The 20,359-nt window shown below is 42.6% G+C and overlaps 3 protein-coding genes across 7 annotated transcripts; all 3 read left to right on the top strand.

Moving 5' to 3' along the window:
- The first annotated feature begins 4,973 nt into the window (after positions 1–4,973).
- Positions 4,974–11,793, top strand: abcb6a (ATP-binding cassette, sub-family B (MDR/TAP), member 6a). Its single transcript, XM_041032721.1, has 20 exons — positions 4,974–5,241; positions 5,403–5,926; positions 6,553–6,693; positions 6,796–6,985; positions 7,093–7,185; positions 7,274–7,466; positions 7,566–7,687; positions 7,773–7,882; positions 7,994–8,059; positions 8,225–8,350; positions 8,547–8,623; positions 8,734–8,797; positions 8,902–8,987; positions 9,091–9,148; positions 9,238–9,342; positions 9,651–9,825; positions 9,981–10,093; positions 10,203–10,297; positions 10,438–10,506; positions 10,609–11,793. Exons 2-20 carry the CDS (start codon positions 5,411–5,413, stop codon positions 10,766–10,768), a joined length of 2,559 nt encoding a protein of 852 aa, XP_040888655.1. The 5' UTR covers positions 4,974–5,241; positions 5,403–5,410; the 3' UTR covers positions 10,769–11,793.
- Positions 11,794–12,155: 362 nt separating this feature from the next.
- Positions 12,156–16,287, top strand: cnppd1 (cyclin Pas1/PHO80 domain containing 1). The gene is made up of 8 exons (XM_041032480.1): positions 12,156–12,350; positions 12,812–12,914; positions 13,212–13,293; positions 13,413–13,533; positions 13,632–13,760; positions 13,854–13,915; positions 14,005–14,122; positions 14,276–16,287. The coding sequence occupies exons 1-8, from the start codon at positions 12,288–12,290 to the stop codon at positions 14,909–14,911; spliced, it is 1,314 nt and encodes a 437-aa protein (XP_040888414.1). The 5' UTR covers positions 12,156–12,287; the 3' UTR covers positions 14,912–16,287.
- A 469-nt stretch (positions 16,288–16,756) lies between these two features.
- prkag3a (protein kinase, AMP-activated, gamma 3a non-catalytic subunit) lies at positions 16,757–19,922 on the top strand. 5 transcript variants are annotated; one of them, XM_041032483.1, is made up of 13 exons: positions 16,757–16,880; positions 17,029–17,068; positions 17,190–17,287; positions 17,411–17,492; positions 17,581–17,639; positions 17,930–17,990; positions 18,080–18,134; positions 18,238–18,364; positions 18,481–18,646; positions 18,742–18,779; positions 18,919–19,065; positions 19,188–19,379; positions 19,678–19,922. In XM_041032483.1, exons 1-12 carry the CDS (start codon positions 16,863–16,865, stop codon positions 19,302–19,304), a joined length of 1,008 nt encoding a protein of 335 aa, XP_040888417.1. In that variant the 5' UTR covers positions 16,757–16,862; the 3' UTR covers positions 19,305–19,379; positions 19,678–19,922. The 5 variants fall into 5 exon arrangements, with proteins under 5 accessions (XP_040888417.1, XP_040888419.1, XP_040888418.1 ...); XM_041032485.1 differs by having other exon boundaries at positions 17,187–17,287; positions 17,930–17,975; XM_041032484.1 differs by having other exon boundaries at positions 17,187–17,287; positions 19,188–19,281.
- The last annotated feature ends 437 nt before the right edge of the window (positions 19,923–20,359 follow it).

The following is a 20,359-nucleotide window of genomic DNA, read 5'->3' as shown; positions in this document are numbered from 1 at the left end:
AGACACAACGAGAAGGCAGTAAAAAGTAGAAAATGCACTGTATACAAATGAAACAATCGTTCTGCATATAGCCAAACAGAGCAGGGAGGAAAGGGGCCTGCTTAATTTGCTTATCAGTCCCTCTCAAGCTACAGTTTGTGCCCTTAGAGACATAACAGCATCAGGCCACTGGGACACAAGCATGGAGTCAAGTAAACACATCATAGTAGAATAAGCAAGCTATACAAAAGGCCTTCCTCCCATGACCAAGGCCACACACAAAGACGCAGCGCTGCAGTTTCCATATATACACTGGGAAGAACAACAAACAAATCCACTGACAAATACTGCTGCAAATATCAAATCAATATCCCGTCTTTATTTTTGCAACTTTTTGGACTTGGCGTCATCATGGGATTATTTGTAACAATAATAACCCTCAGAGGATGGAACCAGGGGAGCGCTCGCCACCTGCCCTCTCCTCTGAACACACCTGGGGTGGGAAAACAACACGAGTGGGAGGATGGGTGGGTTGATGCAGTCTGGTTGTGTAGAAATAACAACTGCAACTAGCTGTGTATTTCTGTTTGCATGTATGGACCTGCTTGCGTGCATGTTTTACTTTAACTGTGTGTGTGCATGCACAGATTTAGTTCCCATGTGTCCTCCCACCCAGGCTGCTCTGCGTTTTTTGGTTAGAGGCCTGTCTCCTTCACCTTTAGTTGTTATGGAAACAAGAGTGAGTGCAGGAACAGCATTAGCATGGGCGTTGTATGTTAGCCCCAGAGAGCATGGCATTTTAAACAGTGTAAGTTCAGCAGGTCAAACTATAGTATATATCTCTCTCAGCACCTTGCTCAGAACGAGAAGAGATTCTGTACTTCTTTGCCTCCGTGTTGAGATTGGATTGCCTCCCAGATTTTTATAGAACTGACAACACAAAAGGTTTTGCAAATTATGCGCATATAAATTCATTTGTGCTCTGCTTTTCACCTGTATTTTCCAGCCATTTGTGTCCAAAATGTGATTTTTTTGAACTTGATATTTTCCCTGCAAACGAGTCAGAGAACCTTCCTGCCGCGGTCTTGTCCCCCGCTGAGTTTTGACTGGTGACGCTGTCAAAAATGTTTCCATTAAAAAACAGCTACCTTAAGTCATGAATATGAAACAGTATATTCTGTGTGTGCAGGCACAGTATATACATCTGTGTGCACATTTCCTATTGCATTACTGTGTTTCCTTCCTTCCTACCAATCAACACAGTTGCATGACAACATCTGGTGCTGGAAAGGTAGCCTTTGACACAAAACACACACCACCAGTGGCACTGCAATGTGTCTGAGATCATCAGTTCTTCATCTGCAAGAAGATGCTTCCAGTATTCCCACGACCCCCAACCAAATAAATAACCCGCCCCTGCTTGACATCAGTGAGAGTCCTTGTCTCCAGATGCTCTGGCTGCCTTGCGTCTACCCGCAAGGCCTAGTCCCCCCCCCGCTCCACTTCCTTAACCACACTACAGCCTGGAGGAGAGCAACACTACCTGCATACAATCAGCACTCCCCCCCCCCCTTCCTAATCTGTCTTAGGTGGGGGATCATTTGGGGGATACACTTCCAGTTCAGTTAATGCTTCTCACATCACACTCCATTATTCAAAGTTGTTAAGGATACATCAGACTAATTGTGTATTCATGTCTCATGTCAAGGCTTTGTACATGTTGGGAAAACTCTGTTACTGTTCTTGGTTATTGTTCTAAGTTACAGCGCATTCAATTGCTCCTGCTCAATCAGTTGCACCTGACGAAGCTGCAACGGGCCCTTCCTCCACACCCTGCAGTGCTGATTAAGATGGTGATCAGCTGGGTTTAATTCAATAACACAACACACGTATACTATACTGAAAGAAAATGCAATCAGTGTGCAGAGTTCTGAGCCACACCATCCATCTAGCACAACAAAACACTTTATTGTATTTTAACTTTAATTTTTAAAGTTATTTGAAGTCTAGTGCATGACTTACCTGTCAGTTTTGTCATAAGTAGGTGCACTACAGTTCATTTTACTGACATGTGAGCCGTAGCCTGTTTGTAGTTGTATGGGCTCTTGTGGGGGCTCTACATTCATCTGCACAACTCCTTTAGTTCTGTTTTATTCCTGGTAGGAGTGGGGTGCAGGCAAAAGGTCCATGAAGTGCAGACTTTGCTCAGTATGGATATTCTATAGTCTCTGGTGCAGCAGATCAGCCACCCTAAAGAGCTTCCTTTCAAGTTCATATTTCATTCTGCTATTCATTGTAAAGTCTTGTGCAGTAGTGCACCTCTGCCTTCATGTCTGAGAGCATAAAATACACATTAACCCGTTTTTATTCCATTAATGTACTGTTAATCTGCATTATCACTTATCTCTTGATATGGGACTGCCTCTAGTGGTCAAAGCAAAGTATTGAAAGATGATTTTCAACAGATGCCACTCAGGATGTGACAGGTTAGGCTTATAAATCATTGCTTTTACACACAGAAATGAAAGTTTGCAGCTCAGAAGGCCAAATCCACCTGTTTATATTGTTTGTTTAAGTTGTTTAAGGTGTGTCCGTTTCCATATTTCGTGTACAGAAGAAACGTACTGCTGGTTTTTCAGTCCATTGTCCCGTCAGTGTGCATACAGGTTAGTTCGGGGCTCTGCGTCACCTCTAACAATACCTCCTTGCTTCAGCCTATCTGCCTCAGTATCTGTGACAGATTCACCCACACACTGACGGCAATGGGGAGTCAATCTGGTTCCTCTATCCTGTGTTATCTTGCGCACACACACACACTCTCTCTCTTCTCTCTTTCTCTACCACCTCACTCACCTTCTGGCTTCCAAGGCCCACTTTCCCCCTTGCCTCTCTATCTGTCTACACAGAGGACAGTGGCCAGGGTGCAGTTCAGTAGCAGTGGAGGGAGCCCCTTTGTGTTTGTCAAGAGCAGTTTGACAGCAGATCTTATCCCCTGCCCTGTTCTCTACAAAGCAGGAAAAGCCAGATGAACTACTCTCAGTGGACTGCCAGGGTCGGACAGTTCAAGCTCAAACTCAGAGATACAATGTCAAGCTCAGTAGGCCGAGTGGAAAGCTCTTTCAAACCTCTCTTGAGCTGGATGTCGTCAGCCCCGTGGGCTGAGAAGCTTGTCACACGTTCAAAGGTTTACACTGATGAAGTATCATAAAATAAGAACATCCCTATAAGAACAACATTGTCCCTTAACAAAATAGAGTTTCCAGGAAACCCTTTATGTGTTTTAACTGTGGGTTGGTTCTGGCAGATAATCTTGTCTCTTCAAAAACAGGCACTACAGTAGTGGTGAGGGTGAAGCCGTGCGATGAATACAGATGTCAAAATCATTTGACATGTGCCTACATATAACATAGCATTCTTCTTTTATATATTTAAATAACATAAGAGCTACCTTTATTTTTCCTCACCAAAAAATATGAAATGCTGGTTACACTCAGGAAATGAACGTTCCCTCGAACATATGGCTTATTTGTTTCCATTTGGATGCTAAATGCGAGCTGGTGGAAATTCAGCAGTGCTGTTGAGCAGGACATAAGGTAGATTCCTCACAGCCCACATCCTCTAAATGAAAAGCCTGTCTACACACTTGGTTTCCATTGTACCACACAATAAATCATGGGTGATTTGTGAGTATTGAAGGTAGCAAAGGTCATCTGCCAGTGAGCTTGTGGTAAGAACTGCTTTCACAAAGCCCAGTCCTTCAGTGAATACTTCATTCAGCAGAACCAAAAGGTTTATTGATCACCCTTAGTACTAATGAGATTGGACGTACCATTCCTAATACCACCAATATTCTTTTCTCACTAAATCAACGGATTAGATTGGCATACACATCCGTCTTATCCCCGCCTGTTACCATCCATATGTGTCAGGCAGCTTCAACAGAACAAAGAGCCAAAAAGGAGAATGAGAGAAAAGGTGGATTGAAAACATGAAAAGACACACCTAAAGGACTTAAAGGACTCCAGCTGAGTCTGTACGCTGAGGTAGACACACCCTCAAAAGGGGAGAGAGATGAGGGTTGTGATGGGCAGACCATCACATCCACCGGGGGACAAAAGCGCAGGGTGACAAGCAGCCGATGGACAGAAGGTCCATTTCCACTCACACAAAAGAACCAGGGAGATGAAGCAGATTAGCAGCTCTTTATGCCCATTGTGAAGGCTCTAAACGATAAGATTTACCCCTTTTCCATCTCAGCCAGTGTCCTGCGTGTGTGAATAAGCTCACACAAGACATCTCAAGCTCTTTTGCTCTGTCTCTTCCCTGTTTATTATGCACACTTCATCTGAATGTACTCCCCCTTTTTTTTCTTCTTTCACTTGCAGGTACACACACACATACACTTTTCTTTTATTAGTCTTTCATTTATCCTCATAGGAAGGCCAGACACGACAGCTGGCTTTGAGTCGCTGCCCTTCTTTTTTTACGAAACCCTGAATTTACAGTTTGACGGGAAAAGTTCTTAACTCAAATCACCCCATCACAGAAAAATGATGTTCTTTCTATTCCAGTGACTTGAAAATTACTCTTTTCAGTGGAAGAGGCACACTTGGGCTATGCTGCTTTAATGTCATTAATCACTCATTCACTAACGGTGGTTTTCTGTGATCATACCTTTGGATTTAGTGCCATCTGCTGATCATCTTGTAACATTGCAGGTTTGCATGGGTCCCAATTCGATTTAAGATTTAATGCAATCAATCGTATAGAAAATATAACATCTCTAATATGTTTTTAATTTTTAATCCTTTAAGTAAATTCCGCTGTAAATAGTCGATGCTCATTTCCTCTTTCTTTCCAAGTCTTTTCAGTTTATTATCAGACAGAGTCCATGTCGCTCTCTCGTCTGTCTCCGTGTGGCAGTTCCCTTGTCCTCCTCTGGGGGGCGCTGACGCCCGGACCGTGCAGTCGGACACTGTTGTGTAAATCGTTGATTGCCGAGTCATGGATAGATGTTGTTTGACACACACGCTACAAGGACAACCACCTCAGCGGCGCAGCGCGGACACCGTGTTATGTATGACTTTCACTCTCAGCACTCAGGCGCTATATATAAAGTGTGTTGAGGCTGTTTGCAGCCGACTGCGCTGTATTAGCTGTTAGCTAATAGTTTTTAGCGGACGTGCTAGCTAACCTCTGTTACTGACAAGTGGAGTGTCTGCAACGCGTGAGGGTGACAGCAGCAACAGCCTGGTAAACAAGGTAATGTTATTACTAACTACAGCGTGTGATTGTATGTACAGTCTGTTTGCGCAGACTCTGACAGAGAGAGACTCTTCTTTTGTTTGGAGGATGTTTACAGTCCTAAGGCCTAATGTCACTTTGTTTTGTATTTACTCTGTGAATCATTTGTCTCTCCCCAGCTGCAGCCATGGTGGTACTGCAGAGCTACTGCGAAACCAATTTCTCCATCTCCCACACCTGGGTGGATGAAGGGATCTCCCCCTGCTTCTACTTCACACTGGTCCCCACCATCCTGCTCACCTTCGCCTTCTTCCTGGGCACCATCCACTGCATATTCTACCAGAAGTATGGCACAGCAATGGAACCCAAGTTCATCCCACGCTCCCGCCTCTACGGTTTCCAGCAGGCCATCTCCGTCCTTCTCCTCGTCCAGTTTCTGAGTGGAATGGTGTGGCGGGCTGCCAGTGGAGGAGAGCTCCCAGGCTATGTGGTGCTGTACGGCTGCTTCTCTGCCCTGGCATGGGCCTGGGCCATAGCCCTGCTCAGGGTGGAGAGACGGAGGGTGCTGGTGATGGACCGGACAAGGGGGCACAGCACAGTCCTGCTGCTGTTCTGGGCTGTGGCTTTCTCAGCTGAGAACTTGGCTTTCGTCTCCTGGTATAGTCCTCACTGGTGGTGGGGGCTGGAGAACAATCAACAGCAGGTGAGGGAAGATTTTTTTTTTAGCCATCGTCTTGAAAATAAAAATCCAAAACAGACTGTTAATATTTTGCAATGTCAACAATATGTGTGACATATTATAATGGGCCAATGGTTAGACATGTCTTATGAGTCACTCCACTCAGAGCTGTGCAGCCTTTCATGCTACAGGTGTAACAAAGCACCCACCCTGCCAACAAGCCGAGACAAGCATGCATACAATGAAAAACATCTTTAGGAAGGAGCAGAACACTAAAGGCCTTTTTGCTGAGTCATTTCCATGTTTGACTTTCAGATCCCTATAGCTGCGCTGTTAACTTATCAGATCAGAAGGCAAAATCTTACCCCTCCCACACTCAGTCAGTTGCAGGAGGTTCAGCTTTGTGTTTAGATAAGTAGGCATGACTTGACCTTTATTCGCTCTTGAAGTTCTTTGCATTATTTGATCTGTACTTCACTTAAATGTGTTAAATGTGTTTTTGTAACATGCAGTCAGTACATCAGACGGATTGTCCTGCATACACAGCTGTGTTATGACCATTCAGTTTTTCTCTCTCCACTGTTAAATGCTGTTTAACTGCGACATGTTATCCATGTTGAACCGTTTCAAATTGTCTGTGAACCCCTCAGGTGCAGTTTGCCCTGTGGTTGATGCGCTACATTTTCACCGGGCAGCTCTTCTTCATTGGTCTCAAAGCACCGGGGTTGCCACGGAGACCATACATGTTACTGATAAACGAAGATGAGCGGGATGTAGAGAACAGTGGACAGGTAGCACTGCTTTATTCACGACCCGTGACACTCTGTTATGGCAACATCATTTCACATTTTCAGACATACATCTTATGTACTTAATATATTTCTCTGTCTCAGAGCCTGTTGGGCAGAACAGAAGACAACCAGTCTACCTGGCAGGGTTTCAGAAAGAAGGTCCGTCTGCTTGTTCCCTACATGTGGCCCAAAGGCGACATCTTTCTCCAGCTGCTGGTCATCTTCTGTTTACTGCTGCTGGGAGTTGAGAGGGCTATTAATGTCTTTGTGCCCATTTACTACAAGAATATTGGTGAGTGACATGTCTTTTCACCTTGTAGACTTAAAGGTCCATTTATTTTAAGTTGTAAGTTAAATGACCTGGACTAATTTACCTTGATGTCTTTGTCCCTCTCTCAGTGAATGAACTGACTGATGGCAGCAGCTGGCACGCTGTGGCCACCACAGTGTGTATTTATGTCCTGCTCAAGTTCCTGCAGGGTGGAGGGGCAGGTAAGACTCACTCATTTATGTTCTGGATGGATAATGCAGTGAGTCAGCTCTGCCAGTCGCTTTCACCTTTATCCTTGCCTCTTCTCAGGTGCCTCAGGCTTTGTCAGCAACCTGCGCTCTTTCCTGTGGATCCGGGTGCAGCAGTTCACCAACCGCGTGGTTCAGGTGCGTCTGTTTGCCCACCTGCACGCCCTCTCCCTGCGCTGGCATCTGGGCCGTAAAACCGGCGAAGTGCTGAGAAGCATCGACCGCGGCACCTCCTCCATTAACAGCTTGCTCAGGTATGATGGCACGGGATGTGATGGAGCATTACAGCTACAGTTTCAGCTCCACAGTCTCTGGTTTCAATTTAAAGACTCAACTGTCCCTCTTTTCCACAGCTACATAGTGTTCAGCATCTTCCCAACCATCGCTGATATTGTCATCTCTATCATCTATTTCATCACGTATTTCAATGCCTGGTTTGGCCTTATCGTCTTCATCTGCATGGGCCTGTACCTCAGTAAGTAGCACATGTTGAACATCGCTGTCCAAAGTTCCACTGAATGTAAGATAAAAACATTCAAACATTCCTGTGTAACCACCAGCTTTGACCATCATCATCACTGAGTGGAGGACCAAGTTCAGACGAGACATGAATCAGCAGGACAACAATGCCAAGTCCAAGGCTGTGGACTCCTTGTTAAACTTTGAGACGGTACATCAAACATTCACGTTCATTGAGAAGTTTCCGAATAATTCCAAGACACATTTCCAAGATGTCTCACTTTGTTTGACTCATTTTTTAAAAAAAAAATCTGTTTTACAGGTAAAATACTATAATGCAGAGAACTATGAGGTCGGGCGTTTTGAGGATACCATCTTAAAATATCAGGCAAGTCAGAAATATTCATTTATAATAACAACTAATGAAGTCCTGTTTTAGTTTAGGAGAATATTGAACAGTGTTTTCCATGAGCAGAACATTGTCGATGGGCTCAGTTTATATACAGCCTTTACAGGCATGTAGCTAATGTATCTTGTCTCCTTCCTGTTGTAGTCGTCAGAGTGGAAGACCCAGGCGTCCTTGGCTCTCCTCAACCAAACGCAGAACTTCATCATCGGGTCGGGCCTGCTGGCCGGCTCCTTGCTCTGTGCTTACTTCGTGACTGAAGGAAAGTTCCAGGTACTGATCACTCTGACAGGCCTTTCCTGACATCATTAGTAGTCCAAATTTATTATTCATTGCTACTAGAACTGGCCCTTATAAACTGAATGTTAAGATGTGTTGAAATAGGTTAAAATATATTGAATGTGTTACTGATCAAAAAACAACAATACTTGTTGGAATTTAACTCAAGAAAATCCTCTTATTCTGCAAGGTTGGAGATTTTGTCCTCTTTGGTACCTACATCATCCAGCTATACACCCCCCTCAACTGGTTTGGAACCTACTACAGGTAAGAAGAGGCAGAACAATAAGGATCCATCTGCCTTAAAGGTTCTTTGTTGTCTTTTAGTAAGAATGTGATGTTGTTTCTAATCAACTCTATTTTTTTCTTTACTGCAGAATGATCCAGAATTCTTTCATTGACATGGAAAACATGTTTAAACTTTTTGAGGAAGAGGAAGAGGTAGATTTGAAACTGACACTGTGTCTGTGTTTCCACTTTCAGCGCTGCAACATGATCAGCTTGTTGGTAACGTTACGTTTTCCTGAATTTGTTGCCCTGTGCAGGTGAAAGATGCAGTAAATGCAGGGAATCTTCTCTACAAACTGGGAAGAGTGGAGTTTGAGAATGTTTACTTCAGCTACACAAATGGGTTGGTTCACATTTGTATGTGTGTGTTTGTTAAGTAGTTGTGAGCCAAAGTATAAACACAAATTTTTAAAAGTCTAAGCACTTACATTTTATCTGCTTTACAGCAAGGAGATTCTCAAGGACATTTCCTTCACTGTACTGCCAGGACAAACCGTCGCTCTGGTAAGTCTCAGGAACAGATGTCAGTCCTCTGTGTTTACGCTTTCTCTGTTAGAGGAAGATCATCACTATTTTCTTGTTGATGTCCCCAGGTTGGGCCGTCAGGATCTGGGAAGAGCACCATCATTCGACTGCTCTTCCGTTTCTATGACGTTCAGGGAGGATGCATTCGCGTCGATGGCCAGGATATAGCAAAAGTGGGTGATGACAGCATTAAAGACTTTTGAGTACTCTTCAGCATACAGTAAAAAACACAGCAAAATATTTATTGGCAGTGTGTGTGGACTGCAAATGAACAAAAACAACACAATCCCATACATTATCTGTGCAACAAATACTGTTTAATATCCTGCAACCAGAGCTTGGTCATGAGAGTACTATAAGCAGAAATTAGCTCCTGGTTATGTTGCTCTTGCCAGTTGCAATATAGCTGAATGCGACTGTGTGTGTTTACACAGGCCCACTCTGGACTCGTAATTACTTTGTCTTCATTGTTTTTGCTCAGGTGAAGCAGACATCTCTGCGAGCTCATATCGGCGTGGTTCCCCAGGATACCGTGCTTTTCAACGACAACATCCGAGATAATATTCGCTACGGTCGCATCTCAGCTAGTGACCAGGAGGTGGAGGAGGCTGCTATAGCTGCTGATATCCACGATAAAATCGTGGCCTTCCCTGAAGGTAACTCACAGGTTAATCCTCCTTTTTAGCTGATGCATCAAGTATATGAAAGCCCTCAAGTGGATTTGGTTTATCAGACAGAAGAACAGCTGTGAGGTCTTCTCCTCTATTGCACAAAGTATTTTTACCACCTGTGTTTTTTCCCTCTCTGGCAGGTTATGACACACAAGTGGGTGAAAGAGGTCTGAAACTGAGTGGAGGAGAAAAGCAGCGAGTGGCCATTGCCAGAACAATCCTTAAAGCGCCACAGATCATCCTGCTGGATGAGGTAAGACTAAAAAAAAAAGGAGCAACAACATCTGAGTGGACAAGCAGATAGAAACTATCATGTCATTTAATAGTCATAGCTGTTATTTACAGTTATTGTCTCTCTGCAGGCCACATCAGCGCTGGACACTCAAACAGAACGCAACATCCAGGCCTCACTGGCTAAAGTCTGCACTAATCGCACAACCATTGTTGTAGCTCACAGGTAAAAAGATCCATGTTGTATTTTTCTCTTGTAAATTTATTTTTTTTCCTGTTGTTTCTATTTGTAAAGAAGTGAGTAGAATCATCTGATGAGTTGTTTGAATCTCTTTCCCTTTTTTTAAATATATGTTCATATAAAAGGTTGTCCACCATCATCGGAGCAGACCAGATTCTTGTTATAAGCGACGGTCAGATAGCTGAGCGAGGCGGGTAAGAGTGTTATTCACCTGTTGTGATGATTGACATACTGACAACCACACTGTACTCTTGTTCACTGACCTGTAAGTGACTCACCTTTCCATTTCATCCAAGACACGAGGAGTTGCTACTTAAGGGAGGCTTGTATGCAGACATGTGGATGAAGCAACAGCAGGCGCAGGACTCAGATTCCTCGTCAGACACAGAAGCCAAAGATCGCAAGTCTGAGAAACTGCAGCCACCAACAACTTCTTCAGGCCACCACGGCCACTGAACGTAGTTTCTTTGTTTTGTTTTAAAAGAGAACTCTACATTTTAATTCCTCGTTTTCATTGTAAATAGTTAATAGATTATTCCAAAGAGATGAAACAGTCAGATAGATGAAAATGTTATTTATTTGTAGAATTTTTCAACTGAATGTGCAATGGCAGGTCAGGGAGAAAAGGGAAGGTGCCTTAACAAAACTGAGGAGGTATAAACACGCTATTAAAAGACATTTGTTTTTATACCCAGAGTAAGTAGTTGTGATTATGCCTGAGGTGGCACTCTGAGTGTTTGCCCGATCTTGGTTTGAGGATGTTGTTATTTTTAGAAGCATGTGTACCACCTTTTTAAATATTGTCTTTGTTTTTTTTTTATATTTAAACAGACTTTTGTTAGTTTGTGCTGCCTCGTAAAGGAGAGTTGCAAGAAATGAGGGAATAAAAACACTAATCACAGTCTCAACACTGCACCTTGTTCAGCTGATGATTCTTTTTCCCTCCAAATTATATTGTGTTAATGACAATTGGTTGGTGTACAAGCTGTCAGGGTTTTTATTCAGCTTTGTTTGATTTCTGAGCTCCGCTGGTATTTAAAGTGACAGTTTTTTTTACGTGTAAGCATCTGTATACTTTTGATCACTAAGATAAAGTGGGATGTTGTTGATCATCTGAATCATTGTGTTATCTAAATTGTCAAGGATTAATGATTACACAAGAAGTTAAGGTAAAATGTGGTAATCTTGTGATTTTTTTTGTGTGTGTGTGTTTTAAGCTGACTGGATGATTTACATATAAAGCTGTACAATCCATGTCTACCTGTCACTGGCAGTTAAAGACAATAGACCTTTCTCATGGTAGGCATCCTGACTTGGTATAAGGATGTACTGGAGCCAAGTTATCAGTTAGATCTCTGCTTATGTATGTATCCATGGCCAGTGCAGCAGAAACATGCACCATTATTCTCACATAACATAATATATAAGCATATACAATCATATACATTATTTCTGAATAAGAATTTGATGTCTTACATCTACCTCACAAAAGGTATTGTACATGATTCTTACAGAAAATAAAAGTTTGTTGGGTTTTTCATGTAGTCTGGTGTATAAAATCAAAAGACATTCCCAGTTCCTTATTCATTCCAGGCTTATTATTGTTATTGTTTATTTATTGTTTAAGTAAGGTAAGGACAAAAATAAATAAATAAATAACAATAATAATAATAATAATAATAAAATAGTGCCTCATGTACATGTTTTATTAACAATAAATGAGTCCTTAGCCAATAGGAATTTACAACTGTTGTGTAACTGTTCCACAGTACTCCTCCCCGTCCCCCCCTCCGTCCCCCCCAGTCCCAGCATCTGTGTCTGTCTGGAAAGAGAGGCAAACAGCTAGAGGCTTCAGTCGTCACTGGCTGTCCCCGGTCTGGGCGTGTTGCTAGCTCAGCTCTTCCAGCCAGGAGGGGCCAGGCCAAGCAGTCGTCTTTTCAGTATCCGGCTAACTAATGTTTAATCTATAGTAGACATGGATTTCGACGCTTTATTTAACGAAAAGACATTTCAGTTCTCGGACTTCCAGGAGTTCACGGTATGTTACGCTAGGTCAACAAACTGCGGAAGCTATGGCTAGGCGCATTAGCTAGCGTTAGCTGACGTTTATGTCAGCTAGGTTAGTAAACGGGTCACTTGTCCCAGTTTGGGGGACGAAAGTTTGCCATGTTACCCTGTTAAATGGTTCAGACTAAAGTTTAACTGTTTCTGTCTGAAATGTGTAAATATGTAAAATAAAAAACCTTAAGTAACGTTAAAGCCTGTAGTTTGTTTAGGTACTGTTATTTTCGTTGTTGAACAGTTATAGGCCTAACGCTAGCTTAGCTAATATCCTTATCCAGGAAGCTATACGGCTAGCAGTTGCTGTAAACAAATGTGTTGATTGCAGCATCTCCACATTTTTTTTAGTTTTATGTTAATCACAGTTTTTCAAACTAACTTAGTTTCCCCAAACTGCAGCCAATGTCCCTGTTTTTTTTTTTTTTTTGTTTGTTTTAGTTTCTTCCTGGACACCAAAAGTTGACTGAACGAGTGAGAAAGCGACTGTATTATGGCCTGGACAAAGATGTTTCTTTAGATGCCCTCTCTTGCCCAGTTACTGGTGAGTTAAATATTAATTTTTAAATTGGGTTTGTACAAGAACAAGAACAAGTTCTACCTTCTTCTCTCTTTTGCTCGACTCTCTCTTGTCTTACTGTCTGGACTCACAGAGGTCCAGCAGGTCAGCTGGAAAGCTGACAAAGAGCATCAAGAGAATTTATGTTTTATGAAACATTTCTTGTAGCACTTCAGAGTTGTGCCAGTGTAGAACTTGCACATATAGAATTCATAATTTGAAATCAGCAGATGCAGTCATCTGAGAGTCCACATTTGTCATTTTTCCTTTCCGTTATTCCAGATATTGCCGTCGAAATCTTTCAAAAGTCTGCCCCAAGCCCAATCCGAAAGCTCCACAAGAAGTATGCTGCTCATGTTGCCAGGTTTGTACTGTGTATTTTACACATTTTTCATAGACAACAGTCTCACAGGACCTAAACCAAGCGTAACACTGCCATTTCTCCATTAAAACTAATCTTTTTTTTTTTTTTTTTTCCTTCAGGGAGGCTTGCATCTCCCCGTGTGCCATGATGCTGGCTCTAATTTACATAGAAAGGCTCCGACATAGAAACCCTGAATACCTACAAAAGATCTCCTCCTCTGACCTCTTCCTGATCTCTATGGTATGTGTTTTGGGTTAAAAAGTAATTCTGAATGTGTCACAGTATTTCAGAATGGGGTTAGATGCTGTTGTTTTCTGTGATTAACAACTTTGAATTAGATGGTTGCCAGCAAGTACCTGTATGACGAAGGAGAAGAAGAAGAGGTTTTCAATGATGAGTGGGGAGCAGCTGGGAAGCTGGACGTCCAAACTGTCAATAACCTGGAGATGAACTTCTTGAATGCGATTGTAAGTGGCACTGTGTGTGTGTGTGTGCGAGCATGTGGTGTGTTCCTGTGTATGTATATGGTTCTTTGTTCCAACACATGTCATATCTTCTAGGATTGGAGCCTCTTCACAGAGCCAAATGACTTCTTCGACATACTTAGTCATCTGGAAACCAGGTTGGCTGACAGCTTCATCATTAACATTTTATAGTAGCGTAACCAGTTTGTGAAATTATTATTTCTGACTCAGGCCTCTGTGTCCTCAGCATTGCAGAGCGGCAGGGGATGAAACGAGGCTGGTTCACCTACACTGATCTGTGTGTGCTCCTGGAGCAGTCGGCGTGGAGTCAGGCCCTCGCAGCCATTTACCAGCACTTTACTAAGGTGAGAAGAAGTTTTGAGTTGATGGGAGAAAGGTCTCATAATCCATCATGTGTTCTTCATTTATAACTTACAATCCAGCAAAGAACAGTAAAGCCAAAACAGTGCAGGAGGATATCTTGGGTTTGATCATAAGATTGGACATTTTATTTCCAGGTATCCTGTATGCTCGGCTTGGTCTATTTGACCAGTGTGGCTGGCCTTATTGCCACCAGCGCTGTGCTGCACCAGCTCAGCCTCTCCAGGGATGGCCCGTCCCCACTTGCACCCCCACCTGAGAGCAGCCCGACCCACCTTCAGACCTCCAACCTAAACCCAGAAGCTCCAACTGCAGCCCAGCGCCTCCCCTGTTGTGTTCTGGCCAACAAGAGTCTGAACCGTCACACCAGTGCATTTGGAATCGGCCAGCACCACAGACAAAGTCCCCCATCAGCTTCCACGCAGACGTCAGTGTTGTGTCTCTGGGGCTCCCTCTTTGCCTCTATGGGTCACATACATCCTGAAATGGAAGACTCCCAAACCTGGTCTGCTGCTTCCTTCTTCTGTCCTGGCTGTCTTGCAACCCTCCCTCCTCTTCAGTGCGGGCTTAAAAACACCTCAGCGCTCTTCATTCACGGTCCCCCTGAAAACCATCAGCATCATGCATCGTTGCTGGCCCCCAGCCTCCTTGGAGCTGCAGAGCCAAGCCTGAACTCCCCTCTAGGGGTGTTTCCCCCTGTACAGCTGGGACCCTGCCATCCAGAGTCGATGTTACCTGTCAAGAAAGCCCAAGCTCTGCTTATGCCCGGCTAGAGATCGGCCAACCCTGCTGCTGTCGGCCTGTAGTGATAGACTCTGGAAATTAAACCAGCCTTCTTTTCATGGCTCATCAACAGCTTAAAGTTATGTTTATTTTTCCAGATCTAGAACACAGGTGTGAAGGTGAGAGTATTTAGGCACATTTGGGACGGAGTGAGGGTTTGATAACACAGCACAGGGTGAAAATTCACTTATAGTTCACCACTGCAGAATAAATTTGCCATAAGTAGAATGCCATCGTGTTCATTTAAAGCTCTGCGACTTGTTTTTTTGGAATTTGCGGATTATTTCATGTCTTTCTTGGCTTTAACCAAACTGTTTTACTACCCACATTTGTTATTGTTTGAAGGTTCAGACCGGTCAGATGTTGATGGTAGGGCCTTTGTGATTAGCTTTGAGTCGATGAAAGTGTTTGGGAGGTTACGTAGCATATCTAAAAGGTGAGAGTTTCACAGTAAGTTTTTTTTGTGCTGGGATGTTGTGTGAAGAAGGGACTAAACCAGTTTACTTTGTGTGCTAAAGTTAGGCTTATTCATATTTGTTTAGTGTTACCATATCTTTGTCATGTATGGATACAGAGGTTTACGTCAGACATTGGTCATGCACATGCTGCAAGCACTGATTTTCTAAGTCTTTGTTACTCCCTCTGTAACAAATTGTCTCCTGTCCTTATAAACTTTCACCTTCATCTGGGAGAAAGCATCAAAGAAATGAAGCACCACAGACTGTTTTCATCCCTCAGTGTATCTGTCACTGGCCACACTGTGATCACTAACATCAGCTCCTCTTATTTGCATCATTTACAGCTATTTTTTTCCATTCTATTGTCTTTTTATAGTGATAATATTCAGTGGGTTTTTTGTGGCAACAGGATGTCATGTAACCATAAAGTTACTTTCCTTTAGCAGGGTAATGTTTAGCCAGATTAAACCTACAGGTTTCTCATTCTCCAACTGGAAGAAGGTCTGTGTAAAAAAAGAAAAAGAAAGGGTTCCTGGGTTTCTTTTTATCGTTGGTTTCTGGTTGGTGTTCTTGAAGTTAAAGGATAACAGCAGTTGGTCATGTTGTCTGGATTTTGCACATCTGGTTCCATTTACATTCACATTTTTACTCCGTGATCACAACCTTGTCAAGCTTGTCCTTTAAACACCAGAATAAAAATGTAAAGACTAATTTTTTTTATGTCAGCAGTTACACCTCGTCCCCAGGACATTAACTTTGCAATTGAACCTTTGACAAATTGCTCTGAGCATTTGAATTTGATACATTTTGAAGCAGGAAGTCATTTTGTAAATGCTGTAAAATGCAAATATTGTAAAAAAAAAAAAATCTGTAGAGAAAACAATAAATAATAAAGAGTTTGTTTCTGGCACAAGTTGACAGTCAATGATATGCTTTACATGTTGGGACTGTGACAGCTTTGCTGTTTGCAGCCTTGACATTTACTCTACATAGACCTAGAGTTTGTGCTTTTATTTCTGACACAGCAGGTGAAATTGTACCCTTCACACAAGCCTTTAAAAATCGTATCACATTTTTTTAACTTCTAATTCTATGCTAGAAGTCATGCTCCATCTTCTGTGTGCGACACCCCTGTGCAGCTAATGTATAGTGATGAATTAATGTTATTTGACATGACCATAATTACTGTAACACAGCTTGAGAATGCATCTTGACAGTCAATGCATTCCTTTTAGCAGCCATGAAAACCAAGGTGATGACGAGTGTCTGATTTAGGCAGTCAGTCTGAAGTGTCCCTCCCCCTGAGCTGGTGCCAGCTTCTTTACCCCACCCCTGCTCCCCTGGCCGGACACATACCATTTCAGAGCTCCTAATATAGAATAGACCCGACTGCTTTGCAGTAAAGGGTAAAGAACTGAGCGGAGTCACCAACAGTCTGAGTTGGCTGCTTTGAAAACTACTTTTTCATGGACACAACAGAAACATGGAGCCTCCTTCACAGGTGACACGTTACGCTGGGATGAATTTAACTACAGGAAAAGTGTTTGTGAAGTTTCAGCTTTTATGGGAACCAAGGACGCGAGTAGCCTTGTGTATTTCAAACTGTTTTGACAGTGTAATGTGGAGAATGTTTGCTTGCTCTGTTGCAGGTTTCATTCCCAGAAAAGAAGAAGGAAATACAGAAACAAGGTAAGATTACAATAATCAGTATGTATGTGACTCTGGATTTCTGTTTCTGTAAACGTGTCTAAATATGCTCTCTATTCAGATAGTATGACCAGCTGTTACTCTATACGATTCCTCCTAGAAGCTGATGCCACAGTCTACATGAATTTCATGAAGAGTCACTGCTGCTATGACGCCATTCCAACCAGCTGTAAACTGGTCATATTTGATACCACGCTACAAGTAAGACTGCAGACTGCAGTGAGACCAGTTCATAAATCCAGCACTGACACATAGAGCAGCTTGAATCACCACTGGTATTGTTTGCTTGTCATTCTGACAGTGTGAATTTATCTACTCCCAAAGGTCAAGAAGGCCTTTTTTGCACTGGTGGCAAATGGCTTGAGGGCAGCGCCTCTGTGGGACAGCAAGTTGCAGAGATTTGTGGGTAAGACAAAAGACTAATGGTATAATTATTGCCAAGTATTGGTCACTGTAAGTTACAATAATGGAAACATTATGCTTTTCTGTCACAGGTATGCTGACTATTACAGATTTCATCAACATCCTCCATTGCTATTACAAGTCTCCTATGGTGAGCATGAATGCTTTAAAGCCACAGAAACTGAGCTACGTTTCGTTTTTGTGTCATTAGTTTCACTCTATTTTAAAATAGCATGGACACCATAGACACAGAGTATCATTTCACACCACATCTCCACATTATAAGCCACATACAGTCATAAAAGTAAGGTTATTAGATAGACATGGTTGTCATATTTGAGATATGAGTTGGCAGTTTTGCAGATTTGCAGTAGTTGATTTGACCTGTCCTTAGTCTAGAATTGCTGACTCATAATTTGACGTTGTGGTTTCCCTCTGAAGGTTCAAATGTATGAGCTGGAGAGCCACAAGATTGAGACGTGGAGAGGTGATTCATTTCAAAGTAAATAACCAACACAAATCAATGATATTATCTCTGTGCATACATCTCAGTGAATTGTAAACAGAGCTTTAATCTCTTCTTATGTTCAGATGTTTACTTACAGTATTCCAATCACTTCCTCATTAGTATTTCTCCAGAGGCCAGGTGAGTGCACATAATGTAACCTTTGATGCTATTTTAACTCCACTCAAATGTCCATCCTGCCAAGCAATAAATGCCTGTTTTCTCTTCTGCGCTTTCCTCTTAGTCTCTTTGATGCCATCTATTCCTTACTCAAATATAAGATCCACAGGCTGCCCGTCATCGATCCAGAGTCTGGAAATGTCCTGCATATCCTGACGCACAAAAGAATCCTCAAGTTCCTCCATCTATTTGTGAGCAATGTTTAATTCAGATATTTAATTTCATTTATGTTTTTCAAAACCTTGGCATGAAAAAAAAAGACTGTGGCAGCAAAGTTTCTGCTACTACAATGTTTGGATGTTTTCAGGGGAAAAAAATTCCCAAGCCTGCGTTCATTCAGAGGCAGATCCAGGAGCTCGGGATTGGAACTTTCAGGAACATCGCCACTGTTCAGCAAACAGCATCACTTTATGATGCCCTCTCCATCTTTGTGGAAAGGCGGGTGTCTGCACTGCCAGTGGTGGACGAACAAGGTATACTGTTTAAGCCTTTTTAAGGATTATACATTACAGAGCTGTGTTTATTAGTATTGATGGTTATTACAGCATCCAATAATATGTTTTCTCAGGCAAAGTGGTGGCACTCTACTCCAGATTTGATGTCATTGTAAGTACTACAGAAAAATCTTTTGCCCTTTGTTGTATTTTTTTTAATAAGACTGTATTTGCAATGTTAAAGGACACTGTGCAGCACTGTGTGCTGATACCCACTCAGAAACTGGGGGTCTGTGCTTGCTCCCTGGCAGAATCTAGCAGCCCAGAAGAGTTACAACAATCTGGACATGACTATGCAGGAAGCCATTCGCAGGCGCAGATGTTTTGTGGAGGGAGTAATCAAGTGCTACCCAGATGAATCCCTGGAAACTATCATAGACCGTATTGTCAAAGCTGAGGTAACTTATTTTCTTCAAAAGGATTTCGGTCTCGTAGGGAGATCAAAGAATTTCTTCTGAAACGATAAGATCAGAGAACTGCATGAGAACATTCTTTCCTTTCATTTCCCTCCTTATCCCAGGTCCATCGGCTGGTCCTGGTGGACAGGGCTGATGTGGTGAAGGGCATCATCTCTCTGTCCGACCTGCTGCAGGCCATGGTCTTAACCCCTGCAGGTATTGATGCCCTTTTGTCCTAGCACCAGGGGACAGAGGGCCCCCTTCCCTCCTTTACCACCTGTGTAGGCTTGAGTCCTGGCCATGTACCCAGGCAGGTAGGCTCTGGAGCCTCTTTCCCACCCTTCCACCAATGCCCTCCCACTCTATTGCCTAGTTACCAGCAGCTTTGACCCCTCTTGTCATCTTGTCATGTGTTTCTCAGCACATTAGAAACCGTACTGCTGCTTTCACATTAGCCCAAGTGTGCAAATGTCCAGATCTTGCATGCACTCACACACACAGCCGCAGCTGCTTGACTGATGCTTTGCAAACAAGGATCAGTTTCATTTTTGGAGGATTCTGAGAACAGTGCTGCTGAGTAGAATGATGGAAGCTTTTGTTTATGTCTTTCAGAAATCGCGATGTGATCGAAATGCGAGATCACAGGAGGAGGAAAAATTCCCTGCCTGTGCTGTTGTTTACTTTCAGATGTCTTCTGTGATCTGTGTTAAATTCAAGTGACAATAATTCTGGACAGTTATCTGACCTTGATATTGTGATGAATCTCTGTAGGTCTCCAGCACCATATTGGCTGGATTTGATCAAATTGATCAATATATGTTTACTCAATATGGTAAATTTCTGTATTAAACATTTGTATCAAAACTTACCTGTGTTTTTTTTTGAGTATATCCCCTGGAGAAATACAATGTGTGGACTATATATCTGTATAGTAGGAGATGTACAGATATATGAGAACTAGAATAAAAATTAATTATACATCGACAATAATCCTATCAAAATATACATAATATAGATTATCAGTAGTTGAATAGCACTGGTACTGTGAGGCTGTGCATGTTGCAGAGAGCTCTGATAGAGCAAGTGTGTTATCTTATGCAACCTTAATGCAATTATATCTCTAACCACAAGGTGGTACACTTGGGCTTTAACCCTGTCCTCTCTACACAGTAAACAAGGAAACACGTGACTATATTTTTTTCTCATCCGTGACGGGCCTTGTGATCCGTCCGCCCATCTGTGTCATTGGTACATCAAGTTACCAGAGGTTATCAAGAAAATGACCGGAACTTGA

The sequence above is a fragment of the Toxotes jaculatrix genome, chromosome 24 (assembly GCF_017976425.1).
Source record: "Toxotes jaculatrix isolate fToxJac2 chromosome 24, fToxJac2.pri, whole genome shotgun sequence".
NCBI classification, from domain to species: domain Eukaryota; kingdom Metazoa; phylum Chordata; class Actinopteri; family Toxotidae; genus Toxotes; species Toxotes jaculatrix.
The sequence above is the reverse complement of the archived record's forward strand: the minus strand, read 5'-3'. Positions and strand labels throughout refer to the sequence as shown.

What these genes read in the sequence shown, in the direction of transcription:
- abcb6a (XM_041032721.1), top strand. Translation starts at nt 5,411, where the DNA reads ATGGTGGTACTGCAGAGCTACTGCGAAACCAATTTCTCCATCTCCCAC. An exon ending in TGGTTTGGAACCTACTACAG is followed by an intron (nt 8,624 to 8,733) that starts GTAAGAAGAGGC and finishes TCTTTACTGCAG; the next exon opens with AATGATCCAGAATTCTTTCA. An exon ending in ACCATTGTTGTAGCTCACAG is followed by an intron (nt 10,298 to 10,437) that starts GTAAAAAGATCC and finishes TTCATATAAAAG; the next exon opens with GTTGTCCACCATCATCGGAG.
- cnppd1 (XM_041032480.1), top strand. Translation starts at nt 12,288, where the DNA reads ATGGATTTCGACGCTTTATTTAACGAAAAGACATTTCAGTTCTCGGAC. An exon ending in ACCTCTTCCTGATCTCTATG is followed by an intron (nt 13,534 to 13,631) that starts GTATGTGTTTTG and finishes ACTTTGAATTAG; the next exon opens with ATGGTTGCCAGCAAGTACCT. An exon ending in TTTACCAGCACTTTACTAAG is followed by an intron (nt 14,123 to 14,275) that starts GTGAGAAGAAGT and finishes TTTTATTTCCAG; the next exon opens with GTATCCTGTATGCTCGGCTT.
- prkag3a (XM_041032481.1), top strand. An exon ending in TATTTGATACCACGCTACAA is followed by an intron (nt 17,288 to 17,410) that starts GTAAGACTGCAG and finishes CTACTCCCAAAG; the next exon opens with GTCAAGAAGGCCTTTTTTGC. An exon ending in ACTCCAGATTTGATGTCATT is followed by an intron (nt 18,780 to 18,918) that starts GTAAGTACTACA and finishes GCTCCCTGGCAG; the next exon opens with AATCTAGCAGCCCAGAAGAG.